This window comes from Athene noctua, chromosome Z, assembly GCF_965140245.1.
Source record: "Athene noctua chromosome Z, bAthNoc1.hap1.1, whole genome shotgun sequence".
Taxonomy (NCBI): domain Eukaryota; kingdom Metazoa; phylum Chordata; class Aves; order Strigiformes; family Strigidae; genus Athene; species Athene noctua.
Window position 1 is genome coordinate 6,845,848 of NC_134077.1, and position 16,752 is coordinate 6,862,599.

A 16,752-nucleotide genomic window follows, 5' to 3' on the forward strand; every position below is an offset into this window, starting at 1 on the left:
TAAGAAGTACTACTGTGACTCCTCTGCGGCACTGTGTTTTGCCAGCTAACACAACCACTAAGTATTATAATCAGGGTAATACATCTCCTATAAGTCTCGCATCCAGGGGAAAAGAAGGGATGAACCAATGTTGTACTTCATTAGCAAATTTGGGTAATATTCTGAAATAACAAAGGGCCCATCACAGCCTTAGTGGATTTTTCCCCATTAAAGCTCTCAATGGTGTTTGCTAGCAAAAGAAGCACAAAGCAAGAATGACTCACAAATATCACATTCAGATTTAAATCAGTCTTTCTTATCTTTATAACTGGGAGGAATTTCTTCCTTACTTAAATTGTTAAAAAAAATACAGGAGTGTAAGAGCACTCTTTGAAGAGATCCACACATTTACGAAGAGCTAATTACATTGCTGATCATGCAAAACAGATTCATTATGAACTCAACATGTGGCATCAAAGTCATTTCATGAGTGGCCTTATTCCTGCATCAAGTGAACTGAGAAGTGAAAATCCTTGCAAAAAGCCAAGTTATGAACGTAATCCTCCAGTACGCCAATGTCTCAGCAGGTAAGATTAAAAAGACAAAACAGAACACCTCAAGACTGCAACAACAAAGAGTTTATTAGAGTCAAGAATATATAATCACTGTACAGAAAACATTCAGAATTAAAGTGTGAAATACTGAACCGCTCACTGTGCATTCCAGCGGCTGAGGCTGTTAGTGATGATTTAACTGGCTGCCTACAGCTGGCTAAATTATCAGCGCTTAAAAACATTTTTCTAAGCAGGGAAGAACCGACTGTCCTTTTTAATCGATAACATTGCCCAAGGTGAGAATAAAAGTTCGTACGAATTATATTTAAAACTTACTAAAGGAACAAAGTTGGTGGGAAGGGAAGAGAGGAGATTGCCATAGTTTCGTTTTTTCTGCACCTAAGAACTGCAGCCTCACTTCTGTAACTTTGTACATACTCGTGTTCAGCACAGCAAGGAGTTCTATTTTTACATTAAAAAAGCTATTAACAAGTACAAGAATTTACCATCAAACCCACTTCTTCCAGTTATCTTTGGCTTGAGAGGAAGTTGCTTACTTCAACCTTTAAGGATCAAATGTTTTCATTGGAAAGAAATGTTATAGCATCTGAGGCTCCAAGAATGGTATAAAAAACCACTCCCCTTTAAAAAATGGTTGATTTTAAATCTTCAGTGAACAGAGACTCAAAATGCTTCTCCACCTCCTGAGCTCTCAATTCTCCATGATACCAAACCTGCAGCTTTTGACTTCCAAAACTGTCTCATGAAGTCCACAGGGGCTTGAGAAAGTATCATTCTTGAGCATTTACTTGTTTCCACCACAGGCAGGGAAAAGGCTTATTTTCTCCAATACTAAAAGAAAGCAAAACACACATAGCACAGCATTTACTCAACTTGGTTTACTCTCAAGGAACAGAAGTTATGCATAAATCAAACTCTGTTTAAAAACATGCTGAAATGCCTCGAGGCAGGTGTTTTTCACAACCCTCCAGGAGAACAAACAGCATGGAAACCAACTCTATCTGCCTCTTGACATAAGCTTTCATCCAGTCTACATAATCCTGCTGGCAGATGTTCCTTATTTTATTCTGGTATCCAACAGGAGGAAAACAGAAGCACTATCCTGAGCAAAAGGAACCACAGCTAGATTCTGGGATGCAGCAGCACTGGGACCACAGCCTGGAAATATTCTAAAGCCGCATAACATTTAGAGCTTAAATTGAGTTTGCTCCTAAGCAGAAAACGGCCAAGCATTAGCACAATTAATAAAACCCCAAACTGTACGGCTACATTTTAGGTAGGATACCCCTCATCCCCCAAGCTTTCACTTTTTGAATCACTGGTTAACATCCCTTCAACTGGAGATTGTCTTTCCTCTGCAGAAATAACTAATGATGATAAAATGAAAACGACTCTCCAGGGAAAAATGGTTACTTCATTAGTATCAACTAAAATTAGTATGCACTTTTTCCTCCTCTTGAGCACTACTGTACAACGCCATTAACTTATTCTAAATGTTATTTACTTTTAAGACAACAGTTTTCTGATAACCATTAAAAAGGAGACAAGTACTACATAAAAAGGTCTGTAAAATATGCGATAATTAGATACATTAGAAACAATACTAAAGGCTTCGTAACACAGGTCTGAGTTGAACTCAACTTCCAATATTGTTACAAAAGAACAATACCAAGCTGATGCCAAAATATCTAGATTGCTTTATACAAGAGCTTCACATACTAGAGAGTGACATACAGAATGCTGATACACAATGGTTACTACAATAACCAACCTTATTAAAAAGCTCTTAACTGCTGCAGTAGACAGCACAGATTCCTTGTAGGCCTATTTTGGAGGCAGTGAGAGAATAAATATCAAAACAAAAAAATACATTGAAGGGCATTTCAAATGAAAAATTGTGTGGCATTAGGCCAAAATCCACTGTTTAAGCTTGTGTCGTGATACCTGTGTAGTGGTTTTTTCTTTTTTTTTTTTGACCACTTGTATTACTGTTAAGAGCAAGGCCATTAACAATTCAGTGCAGCATTATGCACAACAAATTCAAAGCTTCAATTGGCCATTGTGTAAGATGATCCCTTTTACAGCAAATTCAATGATGCATTAATTGTTCATTTGTTCGACGATTTACAGACTCTGAAGACTCCAGCTGCAAATTCTTAAGACTGCCTCAAACAAAAAGGAGACACAACGATTTTGACTAATGAAGTACTAAATATCACTAAACTGTCCTATTTCACTTGTAATAGAAAGAGAATAGACATTAATTACATTTATTTTTGATGGATTTTTTGGTAAGTTTTTAAAAACTTTTATAAACAGAACTCAGATTCTTAAGACTTGTCAACTGCTGATTAATGTGTTACTATTCTTTCTGTATCCTCCTCACACTTATAAGCAGCCAGTACTCTTGCAGGGGGAAGCCTGCAAGCGTGTTTGTAGAACATGAATGAAGGCAACAATCTGAATTCCAAAACTAGCAAAAGAATCCTACGTAACATGGAACAGAGATGCCTTAAGCACTTACAAAGCAACACACTATTGCTTTAACTTCAGGCACTCGATCCCAAAAGTAGAACGGAAAGCTAAAAACACATAGGTAGCAAACTTTGCAGCAGTGCATGAGAGAGTTCAGGGCCTCAGGAAAAAGAACCCAAAAATCTCCATGCTGGAACTCAGCATCAGCCAGCTGGAGAGGTATAAAAACCCCAAAAGGAGACAACTGGATAAGGTCTGTGTTAGTGGCTGTCACATCTGCTTATTTGGTATCCAAAATGCAGCACAGGCTGTGAGCTTGCTTTTTAACTCCCCAAAATATGAATGGAAGAAGCTATTGGTGCCTGTTGCTTAGAACATCATTCCTGGGAGCTAGAGGCCTGGGGTTCAAATTCTTGGGAACTTCTAAATATTCTGAACAAATCTGTCCTGTGATTTTAAAAGCAGCTGTAAGTGCTGGAGAAAGGTCAAGCAAGAACAAGTCTGAATGGAAAAAGAAAAGGTCACATAAATCAAACCTGTGAACTCTGACTTACAAATACAGCTTCACAAATGCAGTAACAATTATCTGGGAGAGTCAGGTAGTTATCTAAACCCAATGAAGTAAAAAGACGTATCTTTTAAAAAGTGACTGTCAGTATGTGATTAAAAGAAAGGTTTATACACATATTGGAAGGACTTAAAATTTTAATCTTGAATCTTTGTAATGGCTTTTTTTTTGAACCCCAAGTTAGATGCTAGGAATTTTTCACTCCACCTTATGAAATTACTGTTCTCTATCCTATGATAACAGTAATCCGTAATAAATGACAAAAAAAAATAGCAACGTTCTCATATAATTACACTCTTTTTTTTTTTTTTTATATCACATAAAAGACCACCTTTATTTAACATGCAGACGAAAATGACATTTTTGCTTCTGACCCTGCAGAATAGTGCTATTCTGCAAAATAAAAATTAAGATTGCCTATTTGGAAGATCTTTAGCAAAATAGGCAGCCATTAAATAGTTCTCCTCAGTTTATATCAGGATTTGATCAGTCTTCTGAAGAAAGAATCAATAAAAAACCTGGGATAATGACTGGCTTTTCAGATCAGTTTCATTTTTCCTCTCAATTCCATTTCTTGTCATTGAGTCTAATACTTAAGGCAAACAGTGTAATATATTAAATCTCTGATAAACACAGACTACATCAGATGGTTTTAGGGAAAAAAACCCCAGTGTAAATTCAAAGAAGAAATGCTTTTGTGAACACAGTTTTATTCAACATGAGGATTAAAACATTTTATCTTCTTACTGTGGCTTGTAATAGGACAGCACACGTACATGTGGTTAAACATTTAATTCTCTGTACTAGAGCAAGGGTAGATTTTAACAATAAAAATAGTGGAGACAATAATTTATTGACACTCAGACCAGTAGCAATAATCAGATAACACGTGAGAGTGGATGGGGCCTCTGGAGATCCACTTACTCCAAGCACCATGCTCAAGCAGGGTCAAACACAACAGGCTGATCAGGACATTGTGCTGCTGGATTTTATATATCTCCACAGAAGACACCACCACCTCGCTGGGAAACCTGTCCCAGTGTTTTGTTACCCTCACAGTAAAAAAAAGTTCTTTATGTTTAGATGAAGTTTCCTGTCTTTCCATTTGTGCCCGTTGTCTCTTGTTCCGTCACTGGGCACTGGTGAAATGAGTCTGGCTCCACCTTTTTTATTCCCTTTCATCAGGTATTTATATGCACCACTAAGATGCCCCTGAGCCTTCTCTTCTCCGGGCTGAAGAGTCCCAGGTCTCTCAGCCTCTCCTTGTATGACAGACAGGTGCTCCAAGCACTTGACCATCTCCATTGCTCCAGCATGTCCATGTCTCTCCTGTACTGGGGAGCCCAAAAAGGACATGGCACTCTAGATGACTAGCCAGTCATGTAGCACTGGTAGAGAGAATGATCTCCTCTCTCCACCTGCCAGCAACACTCCGGCTAATGTGGTCAAGGAAGCTGGTGTCCTTCTTTGCCATGAGACCATACTGCTGCACAGAATCATAGAGTGGTTTGGGATGGAAGGGACTTTTGAAGGTCATTTAGTCCAACCCCCTGCCATGAGCCAGGGACATCTTCACTAGATCAGGTTGCTCAGAGCCCCGTCCAACCTGGCCTGGAATGTCTCCAGGGATGGGGCACCTACCACCTCTCTGGTCAACCTGTGCTGGTGTTTCACCACCCCCACTGTAAATAATTTCTTCCTTATATCTAGTCTAAACCTACAGTCTAAATCTACCCTCTTTTAGTTTAAAACCATTACCCCTCATCCTATCCCTACACCCGCTTATCAAGAGTCCCTTCCCATCTTTCCTGAAAGGCTGCTATAAGGTCTCCTCAGAGACTTCTCCAGGCTGAACAACATCACCTCTCTCAGCCTTTCTTCACAGCAGAGACGTTCCATCCCTCTGACAATTTTTGTGGCCCTCCTCTGGACCTGCTCCAATAGTTCCATGCCTTTCCTGAACTGAAGAGTCCAGAGCTGGACACAACACTACATGTGGAGTCTCCCAAAAGCAGAGTAGAGGGGGAGAATCCCCTCCCTTGATCTGCTGGCCACACTTCTCTTGATGCAGCCCAGGACATGGTTGGCTTTCTGGGCTGCAAGTGCACATTGCTGGCTCATGTCCATCTTTTCACCCAGCAGTACCTCCACGTCCTTCTCCACAGGGCTTTCTCTCACTCCCTTCATCCCCCAGCCTGTACTGATACCCGTGGTTGCCCCAACCCAGGTGTAAGACTTTGCACTTGGCCTTCTTGAATACCATGAGGTTGCCATGAGCATACTTCTTGAGCTTGTCCAGGTCCTTCTGGATGGCATCCCATCCCTCAGGCCTGTTAACCATACCATTCAGCTCGGCGTCACTGGCAAGCTTGCGGAACTTGCACTCAATCCCACTGTGTCATTGATGAAGATATTAAAAGAGTACTGGTCCCAATATGGGCCCCTGAGGGTCACCACTAATCACTGACCTACATCCAGACATCGAGCTGCCGACCACTACTAGTGGTCGGCATTCTGTGCAACTTGTCCACCAGAACCGTCAGAGCTTTCTCTGAAATGGTGCTTCCCACCTCATCACCCAACCCTTGCCCATGCTTGTGAAGGGGTTATTCCAATCAGGCGCAGTACTTGGCACTTCCCTTGAGCGAAGTCCGTGAGGTTCCTGTGTGGTCATTTCTCCAGCCTGTCAAGCTCCCCGTGAATGGCAGAACATGCTTCTGGTGTATCAGCTACTCCTCCCAGTTTTGCATTGTCTGCACACTTGCTGAGATTGCTCTTCACGCCATCATCCAGGTCGCTAATGATAATGTTGAACAATTCTGGCCTCCGTGTCAATCCCTGGCATATACCACTAGTGACTGGCCTCCAGACGGAGTTTGTGCCACTGCTCACAACCCTCTAATCCCAGCACACCAGCCAGTTCCCAATCTACATCAGTATCCAGTTCTCTATATATTGTTCCGGTTTGTTTATGAGGATATTATGGAAGACAGGGGCAAAGTCAAGGTAAAGAATATCTAATAGCTCTCACTGGGTTCACCAAGCTAGGCACTTTATCTTAAGCTGCTATTAAGCTGGTCAGGCATGATTACCCTTTTGTAAATCCATGCTGAGTACTCCTATCACCTTGAATCTATTTAGCATAGAAGCCATCCCTCCTAATACCAGAAGTTTCAAGGTTCCAGCTGTCACTATCCTGGGAGTCACTATTTCCCAAGTTAATGAGCCCAACACATTCCTGCTCCTCCTTCAGTGCAGCTGAAGGTTCAGGCTCTTCTGTCTCCAAGGTCTTGGGGAAGACCTGGTTGGTCTCCTTCTTGTCAGCCCTGATACTGTGCAGTTTGGTGACCTCTTCCCACAGCTCCTCTACCTGGTGATGCAGACATTCCCCCACTGCACACCTCATGCAAGCAAGGAGCCTGATTCCCACTGTCCCAGCTCCGTATCAGAAAAGCTGCATTATCCCTCAGGATCTCCATCTGTGTTGAGGCCTCTGACACAGGGAACAGCTGTTCACATCGCTGCTGGGGACCATGTTCTGGGGTACAATGTCAGCACTGCAGAAGATGTGGGTGATGTTATGAGCAGAGTTCTTGGCCCCTTCTGTGCAAGCTGCTGTGTCTGTTAATGAACAAAACTAGCTGGAATGCACAGTGAAGGAGGTCTAGCAAAGGTAGGGAAGAAAGGAAGTTTATTTTCACTTATTTACTTTGGAAATGAAAGCTAAGGAAGTTCTGGATCCTTTCCTGAGAACTCCAACTTTCCAATTTGCAGTTCCTACCCATCGTAAGACAATCAGTTACATCCCACTTAGCCATGTTTCCTAAGGTGCTTTAAAAATTTCTTGTAGGATCACTAAGAGCTTGCTCTCCAGTCCTGGCAGCGAGGACACACTTTTAACTTACTGGAAAGTGAACTAAAAAAGTAACGATGTTAAGCCTTAAACTTACCACTCAAAACCTCTCACCTCACTCAGCTTTTACAGAAACCACCAAGAAGAAATCTCACCTGTGCAAACTTGTGTATCTGCTCCACCACAGCTGCAAAGAGGGCATGGACACTTTCATCAATTAGACTCTGCATGTAATGGACAGCTTCTTCATCAGACAGGTCCAAACGGAACTTGTCCTGAACCTGGAATGGGGGCAGAGATGACAAAAATTAATTCAATTAAACAGTTAAAACATACAGTTTTCTATCTGAAGTACATAGCAGCAGACATAATGATTTCAGTTATGAAAGTTTAGTAGAGAATGTCTTTTACTCCTAAGTTACAGCAGAATATCAGAAATTTTCAATCTTATGCAAAATGCCTATTTTTAACCGTTTTACAAAAAAGAATATTTAGAAGAGCTAGAAACAGTCCCCTACACTTCAACACCCCAACTAGTAATTTCAAAGCTTGAGAGAGAAACTACAAGAAAAGTACCTGGACATGAGAATTTAAACAGAACTAAAATGCTATGAGAAAAAGAGAAAATACTCAACTAAGTATTATTCAGCTAAGCAAGAATTACGTGACTTGAGAAAAAACACACAACTTTGCCTGCTAAATACAAAGTTGGAAGAGTGTAGATGATCCTAAGCATTTTTGAAAGTACTTAACACTTCCTTATTCTAAACTTATTTTCAGTTAACACTCTCAGAAACTGTAAGGCAATTAAGTAAAGTATACAGAATCAGATGGAGGGGAGAGAAAATCAACCCTGCCAAAACTGACCTTTATATAGCAGGTGAGAATTTCATTAACTTTTGATTCTATCCACCATCCATGAACAGTTGGTTGGAGACACTGCTACCCTGACAGTGGTTTTTCTTTTGACAGCAACGTATTTTAACTGCTGTACCAATAACAGATTTTTCTTAGTACTTTCAATTTGTACATGAAGTAAAAGCTGAATGCACTATAATTAAGCATAGAGCAACACCTATATTTTCCTATTTCAGCCTTGGCAAAGCCTTGACCTATGAATATTTACAAAGGTGCACTGCATGCCTTTCTGTGAATTCCAAGTAATTGCATGGCTATTGTTCATGGCTGGTCCAGATGGCAACATCTCACAAGCGCCATTACCACAGACAATCCTTAGGTAATACTCAAAAAATCCTCTGTGTAGAGCTGGCAAGAGCTTAAGCAGATCTTTAGGGGGAAAAAAAATAATTTTGCTTTAGAGAAGCCAAATAGGTTTTGCAGAGATGCCTTACCCCTCACAACATTTCTGAGAGGCAGATGCATAAATAAGCCTTTTGGATGAGCTGGCCTTGGCCCACTGATCCAGACTGTTCAGATTCCCCTGTAGAGCCTTCCTACCTTCAAAGCAGGCCAACGCTTCCACCCAACTTGGTGTAATCTGCAAACTGACTGAGGGTGCATTCCTTGCCCAGATCACTGATAAAGACTTTAAGAAGAACTGGCCCCAATACTGAGCACTGTGGAACACCACTTGTGACCAGCCACGAACTGGACTTAACTCCATTCACCACAACTCTTTGGGCTTGGTCATCCAGCCATTTTTTTTACTCAAGTGAAAATACAATCATCCAAGCCACAAGCTGCCAGTTTCTCCAGGAAAATGCTGTGGGAAACAATGTAAAAGTCTTTACTGAAGTCTAAGGTAGACAATATCCACAGCCTTTCCCTCACCCACTAAGTGGGTCACCTTGTCATAGGAGATGAGGTTAGTCAAGCAGGACCTGCCTTTCACAAACCCATCCTGACTGGGCCTGATCCCCTGGCTGTCCTGTACGTGCTGTGTGACGGCACTCAAGATGACCTGCTCCATAATCTTCCCTGGCACTGAAGTCAGACTGGCAGGCCTGTAGTTCCCCTGATCTCCTTCCAGCCCTTCCTGTAGATCAGTCAACTGGGATCTCCCCGATCAGCCAAGACTGCTGATAAATGATTGAAAGTGGTTCAGTGAGCACTTTCACCAGCTCCTTCAATATCATTCAGTGGATCCCATCCGGCCCCATAGACCTGTGTGTGTCTAAGTGGTGTAGCAGGCTGCTATTTCCCCTTGGATTATGGGGGCTTTGTTCTGCTCCCCATACCTGTCTTCCAGCTCAGGGGGCTGGGTACCAAGAGAACAACTGGTCTTACTATGAAAGACTCTGGCAAAGAAAGCATCAAGTAAGTAGCTCAGACTTCTCCTCATCCTTTGTCACTGTTTCTCCCCTGTGTCCAATGAAGGATGATGATTCTCCTTTTGTTGCTAACGTATTTACAGAATTTCTTTTTTGTCTTTTACAGCAGTAGTCAGATAAGTTCTAGTTGGACTTTGCCCTCCTAATTTTTATCCCTGCATAATCTCATAACATCTTTGCAGGACTGCTGAGTTGCCTGCTCCTTCTTCCAAAGGTTATAAACTCCTTTTTTTCCCCTGAGTTCCAGCCAAAGCTGTCTGTTCAGCTAGGTCAGTCTTCTTCCCCAGTGTTTTGGCACATAGGGATGGCCTGCTCCTGAACCTTTAAGACTTCCTTCTTGAAGAACTTCCAGCCTTCCTGGACTCCTTTGCCCTTCAGGACTGCCTTCCAAGGGACTCTGTCTACCAGGCTCCTAAACATGACAAAGTCTGACCTGTGGAACTCCAAGGTTGAAATTCTGCTGACCGCCCATCGTTATTTCTCCAAGAATGGAGAAAACTATCATTTTGTGATTGCTACGCTTAAGACTGCCTCCAGCCACCACATCACCTACAAGTCCTTCTCTCTCTGCAAACAAGAGGTCCAGTGGGGCATCTTCCCTAGTTGGCTCCCTCACCAGCTATGTCTGGAAGCTACCCTCCAGGAACCTCCTAGGCTATTTCATCTCTGCCGTATTGGATTTCCAGCAGATATCTGGTAAATTGAATGGTAAATCCTCCATGAGAACAGGGGATAGTGATTGTACGACTTCTCCCAGTTGCTTATAAAATTTTTTTGTCTGCCTCTTCATCCTGGTTGGGTGGTCTGTAACAGACTCCCACAACGATATCTAAGTTGTTGGCCTTTTCCCTGATTCGTACCCATACACACTCAACCCTATCATCATCATCACTAAGCTCTCGACATCACTGAAGTCTAGATAATCAAATCATTCCCTAATGTACAGGGCTACCCCATCACCTCTCCTTCCTTGCCTTTCTCTTCTGAAGATTTTACAGCCAGATATGACAACACTCCAGCGGTGTGAGTCAGCCCACCATGTTTCTGTGATGGCAACTATGCCATACTTTTCCTGCTGCACAACAGCTTCCAGCTCCTCCTGCCTGTTGTCCGTGCTGTGTGCATCAGTGCAGACAAACTTCAGCTAGGCTATTGATCCCGACACCTTTTTTGGGGGAGAGGCCCTAATTCCTACGTGACCATTCTGACACACTTCAGTGGTTTCTAACACATCGATAACCCCCGTGTCTTTGCTGCCACATGGATCTCCATCCCCCAACTCCAGAGACAGCAGACCAAAGGACCACGCTAGCACCCCATCCCTCAAAACATTCACATGCTGCCCCCAGGCTTATCTCTAGAGACTAGTTTTATCACTTTCCCCTTTCAAATCTAGTTTAAACCTCTTTCAGTAGAGTTCTCTAATCAATTAAACCCTCAAAGTTTAAAACTACTAGTCACCTTGCAAAGTAGTGCTGATCACAATATGGAAATTACCCAGGAAATTCACATTACTTCCAGAAAATTAATTGCTGTCATTTAATTAAAAGCTTTATTCTCCTAAAGATAAATTTTAAGTGATGGAAGTTCTTGTGGAGACCATCAAATTAATCTACTTCAGCCTCTTGTATAACGAGCTAAGTAAAGTGCTATCAAACAATTTTTGCATCAAACATGTAACCTGTAGTTTATCTGTGAGAATCCATTTTACAGAGCCTTTATAATGAGACAGAATGCTTTACATCCTAAGCAAATTGTTTCAATGATTAATTGTCCTATTTAATAATTGCAACTTATTTCCTATCTGAATGTCCAATTTTCATCTCAAAGAGTTGAGCTCATTAAAACTTTTTACATTAAAGAACTGTCCATCAGAAATCTCTCTGACGTAGGCAAATATCAAATGATGTAAGTTGCTTCTTAACCTGATCCTTAATATGACTAAGGAGACTGACTGTAAGACGGAATCAAATCTTTCCTGAACATTTTCCACGCTTCCCCCTTTTTTAAGCATTGACAAAAATGTGAGGCAAATTACTTCAACAATGTTTTTAATAAGGTTGCATTTGTGAGATGATACTACCTTCTCTTCCCATTCTGTATTGTTTCTATGCACCAAGAATACCACATATACAACCACCCTCTTTATGACAGCAAAACACTCTGAGATAGTACTACTTTTCAAAGGCAATGTATTCCAAAATAACGCCCTGCAGGGCTACAATAACAAGCATAAATTAACATGCTAAGTATGGAAAGATAACACTGCCTCACTCAAACTGTTAAAATTCTGTTGCTGAGACGTTTGAAGCATAAATTGAGTATTTCCTCAACTTCCCCTCAGAAAGGGGATCTTTCATTGATCAATATGAAAGAACAGATTAAGGGAAAAAAGTTCAAACTCTCATGGAAGCAAGTACAAGAGAGATTTAGAAGATATTTCAGGCTAATACTATGGAATTTTTATCTTCATAACAAACTTGATGAGAAGGAAGTTTATCATCTCCCACAGACATATTAGAAGCTTGACAGCAAATGAATCACACAAAATCCTACTGAATTTAATGGACTAATCACATGCTTGCAATTATGCAGAAGCTTAAATATCTCCTGAGATTAGAGCACAGACTTCTACCAGATCTATTTTCATGCTCACAGAAAGGGTGATGTAATGAGAATTGAGCAAAACAGCTACCTGCAGTTTAAAAAAAAATCACCAAAATGCTCTTTTTACCCAACTCTAGTAATCAAGCACTTCAGCAACCTTCTAATTCATAGAACAACTTCTCAGAAAGTTCTGCAGTTAGTAATATTAAGGTGCTACTTCATTCTATGGAATTAATAACCAAACACAATTCCCACCTTCCCCAGGAACAGACTGGCCACTGATATAAGTGGGAAGAAATTCACACACAGTTAGATGTTAAAATCAGTTTGCAATTAACACCAGGATCAAATGCTGCTGAATACTAGACCTTTGCATGAAAGTTTTTCAGCAGTGCAATTAAAACTGACTGCTGCAGCCTAGCCAGGAGGAAACACAGCAAGATGACAAATTACCTCTTGAGATGCAACAGCAGCAACAAGATTAATATACACTGACTTCTAGTTCTTGTAACAAAACCAATAGTAATTCTTATTTCAAAGAGTTCCAAAGCACGCCATGTATTTTAAAAGCCAATAGCTTCTCACAGAGAAGGTGCAACTAGAAGAGATTTTTGCATGGTGTAAAAAAACAAAAGTGAAGTTGGGGTGGTTCAAATTCTGATGAGCTCTAACGTTATCTTATTCTACACACTTAAGAAAAATGGCCACCATGAGGGCATCAAAAATGTCCCACCTGAATTATTTTCTTAGAGTTCTCACTTTGGCATTTAAGTGAATTGTTCTAATTTAGTAATTAGCATTTGTCAAAGAGAAAAGAAATACCCTTGATGAATCTGGTCAAACTTTTGCTTTGTTTCCAGAAAGAAAAGTTTTAAACCCCTCACTGCATACACACATTGATTTTAAACATCAGGTCTCAAGAAAATTTAAACATTTAAAGACAAAAAGGTCTCTAAAGAATTAGCCCATGAAGATACTGACATTAAACTTTCAAGGTTTCAAGGTTTCAAGTTGTCCACTTTCTGCACAGTGGATAGTTTAGTAATAAAGCATAGAAGAACAGCATTGTAGTTATCTGAATCTGTATCATTAGAAAATTTATTATACTTCAGTTAAATGTGAAGTGTCCTATAGGAAAGCTACTGTCAGTTATCATGATAGAGATTTTATTTTTTAAAAGACAAAGAAAATAAAAATTAAAAGGGGAAGAGGCCAGATACCATGATGTACAGTTCAGAAGAAAATAATGTGTGGGCAAGGGGAGAAGCATTTAAGTATTAATTACTTGGAGCTGAACTGATTAGAATAGAAAAAAGCTGATCATCACTTACTGCAGAATCACACAGAGGATGGGAACTTAGCAAGGTAAGGTGGCAAAAAATGAAGAAAAATGACAGTAAACCCACCAAGAAATAATATCTGTACCATACTTATCCTATCTAGAATTACCAGTTTATCAACTACAGTTGAAATAAACTCAAGAAGACTACAAGAGGAGGAAATGGATCCTTCATTTTTTATGCAAAGAAATAACTTATGTAACTTATACAGCACTTTGAAAACTGATGTTATACAGCATTTTTAATATGGCCTAAAGTTGCATTTACACATTTTATTTATAATCAAATCACAGTTTGCAGATACGTTATTATGCTTTCTAGAACAGGTTAACCTTAAGAAGCTGTGGCTGCCCCCTCCCTGGAAGGGTTCAAGGCCAGGTTGGACGGGGCTTTGGGCAACCTGGGCTGGTGGAAGGTGGCCCTGCCCATGGCAGGGGGTTGGAACTAGATGATCTGTAAGGCCCCTTCCAACCCAAACCATTCCATGATTAAGGTGCTAAGACACGGGAAGTTGGAGGGTGAAACAACAAAAACGATCATCAGATTTGACTACACTTTGCTGAAAAAAACCCCAACCAACCAACCCCACCAAAACCGAAAAATAACCCCCAGACACAAACATCCTGTGAGACCCCCAGTCAAAATCAGAGTTAACTACTTCTCCTCCTCTACTTGCCAAAACCAAACAAAACACTTCCACCCAAAATCAAGTGGTCACTTTATCCATCTACTGTAAAAAACCCCAGGATCCTATGATGACACGGTCTGATCAGAGCAAAGACTAAATAGAATCCCACATCTTAAATTCTGGGGTAGGTAAAGGAAGTCCCATACCACAAGTAATATGGGGAAGTAGAATATCATGATAGATAAGACTGCAGTACAGATTAAAATATTTCATAAAAAACAGTTATATTTCCCACAAAAAAAAAAAAACACACACACCCCCCCCAAACCAAAGAGCCTTTTTTAATGATATGAAATTTCAAAACCTATGAGGCTCATGTATATTTACATCTGATGTGACATTTCACTAGAAAAAGATAAGTCATAAAGTTAACTGAGAGGGAAAGAGCATAACATCTAGCAGAATAATGGGTATTGTTAACTGTTGGTAAACGCAAACTTTATTTTTGCTTGAAGTGTCTTCAAGGAGAACTAAAAAGACTATATTTTGAAAATGCTGTCAAATATATTGTATGAAGATGATTTCAGAGTAAAGTCCCAGTCAAGCCCACAGAACAGTGTACTGTATAAAAATCAGGATGGCAATAAAGAGCAGATAAAATGCTCAACAAAACCCTAATCATCATATTAAAAATTGCGGTTAAAGGTCTGAGATAATGGCAGGCCTGTGTCTTCACTTAGTTGAATTAAGTTCCAAATTTGCCCTTTTCTGGTATTTTGTATTTTTGGAAGCATGACAGGCATTGGCTTGAGAGATTGTATTCAAACCCAGTTGAGAACAGCACTACTACTGGTAAGTGCACTGCACTGCAAATTTCCAAGAGTTTCACTTACATATTTTGCTCTTTAACCACAAGACTACCCTTTCCCTCTCACCAAACAGCAGAGTTGCAAGGATTTTTTTTTTTGTGTGTCCTCAAGTTTGACCAGCATAGGTCAGTTAGCCTTGTATTAAACTCAGAATTTTTTCTTTTTCACTAGCAAGTATCTTCTCACTGTTAAAACTTTACCTAAAATGGATTAGGTACTTAAGGCTCAAGATTAAGACAAACTGTGGAAATTCTTCAGAATATTTTATAAACTTCAGGGCAGTATCCAAATCCCCACTTCACGAACATTTGTAGCTATGTTTTTCCTAAGTACTGAAGAAGGTAGTAATGCATTTTGAGGTAACACATCACACGTACATATGAGAACACTTTTTCATTCCTATTTTCAGACAAATTGCAAGTCAGCCATTCTGAAGAATGGTGGCTGCTCTAGTACTTATTCTTTCAGCAATATTAAGCAGCACTGCTTGTCTTTCCTACGACTACTAGCTACATAATTTTATCACTCCAATATGGGATTGCTCATTGCAAAGTCAGCTGCTTAAATTTAAGAGAAACTTCAGTGTCCTTTTTCATTGGGTCATAATATGAATTGGACGTAAACATCCTGACTACTATTAAAACCCCACCCAAAAAGAAAACAATATTTAGTGATGTTTTCATTATAATTTCTACTCTTGACTTTCAATTGTTACCAACAGTCAGCACCCAACATTCATTCAGCAGAAACGGGCATTAAATGTTTGGTTTAACCCTTACACATTTCATCTTCAGCAAAAGACTTTCTTGCTTTCCCTGTTGCAGGCAGTCCAAACAACTCACAGCACAAAGTATGTAGATGCTGTATTTGCATGAACAATTTAATTTGAAAGTATTCCAAAAATAGCTTTTGTTTTGAAGGCTTTGATTTGAACAAACGGCAGTTTCTAAACAAGCCTGTGTAGGCTTCTCTCTTGTTTTTTTTTTTTTTTCTTTTTTTTTTTTAAACAGAAGCCAGTAAAGATCACAGTGAACATCTCTAAATTGAGCTTCCATGAAAATCTGCTGTTGCAGTACACTAAGATGATACTGTTCCAGCTCACAATTTCATCATATTGGCCAAAAACTTTTAATCACATAGACAGCATAATACAAAGCAACAGAGGTATGTTCTCACACCTGGTTCCTATGATATGATGTCTATTCCATTTTTTAGTTTGAAATGAATTAATATACATGCAAAATCAACAGCCTAGAAATAGAAAATCTGGGTGTGCAGCTGCAGTATCACTACCCAAGCGGACAGAAAGATGAACTTCTGCCTAAGCAAAATAAGCTCCATGTCACTTTCACAAAGAATAAACCCCAGAGCAGCAGGCAAATATAAATCCTGAAACAAACAGACCTTAACCAAGCAAAACCGAGTTTATTTCTTCTACAAAAGTAAATTTCCTCTTGTCAATAGTAAATTTCAAAAACATTTCCAAGCTCCACCTTTTAACAAATACTCCCGCTTTCAGTCAGGTGAAAAGGGACAGATATCCACTGCCTAAAAAGACATGTCAAGC

The 16,752-nt window shown here is 40.1% G+C and overlaps 1 protein-coding gene across 2 annotated transcripts in view; it reads right to left on the reverse strand.

The window, feature by feature from the left end:
* Window positions 1–597: 597 nt before the first annotated feature.
* PIK3C3 (phosphatidylinositol 3-kinase catalytic subunit type 3) overlaps window positions 598–16,752 on the reverse strand; it is an 81,779-nt gene continuing 65,624 nt past the window's right edge. For both annotated transcript variants that reach the window (XM_074932298.1, XM_074932297.1), the window contains 2 exons: window positions 7,606–7,731; window positions 598–1,385 (listed from right to left, as the gene is read on the reverse strand). In XM_074932298.1, coding sequence (XP_074788399.1) covers window positions 1,371–1,385; window positions 7,606–7,731 — 141 coding nt within the window. In that variant the 3' untranslated portion in view covers window positions 598–1,370. The remainder of the gene's footprint in view (window positions 1,386–7,605; window positions 7,732–16,752) is intronic.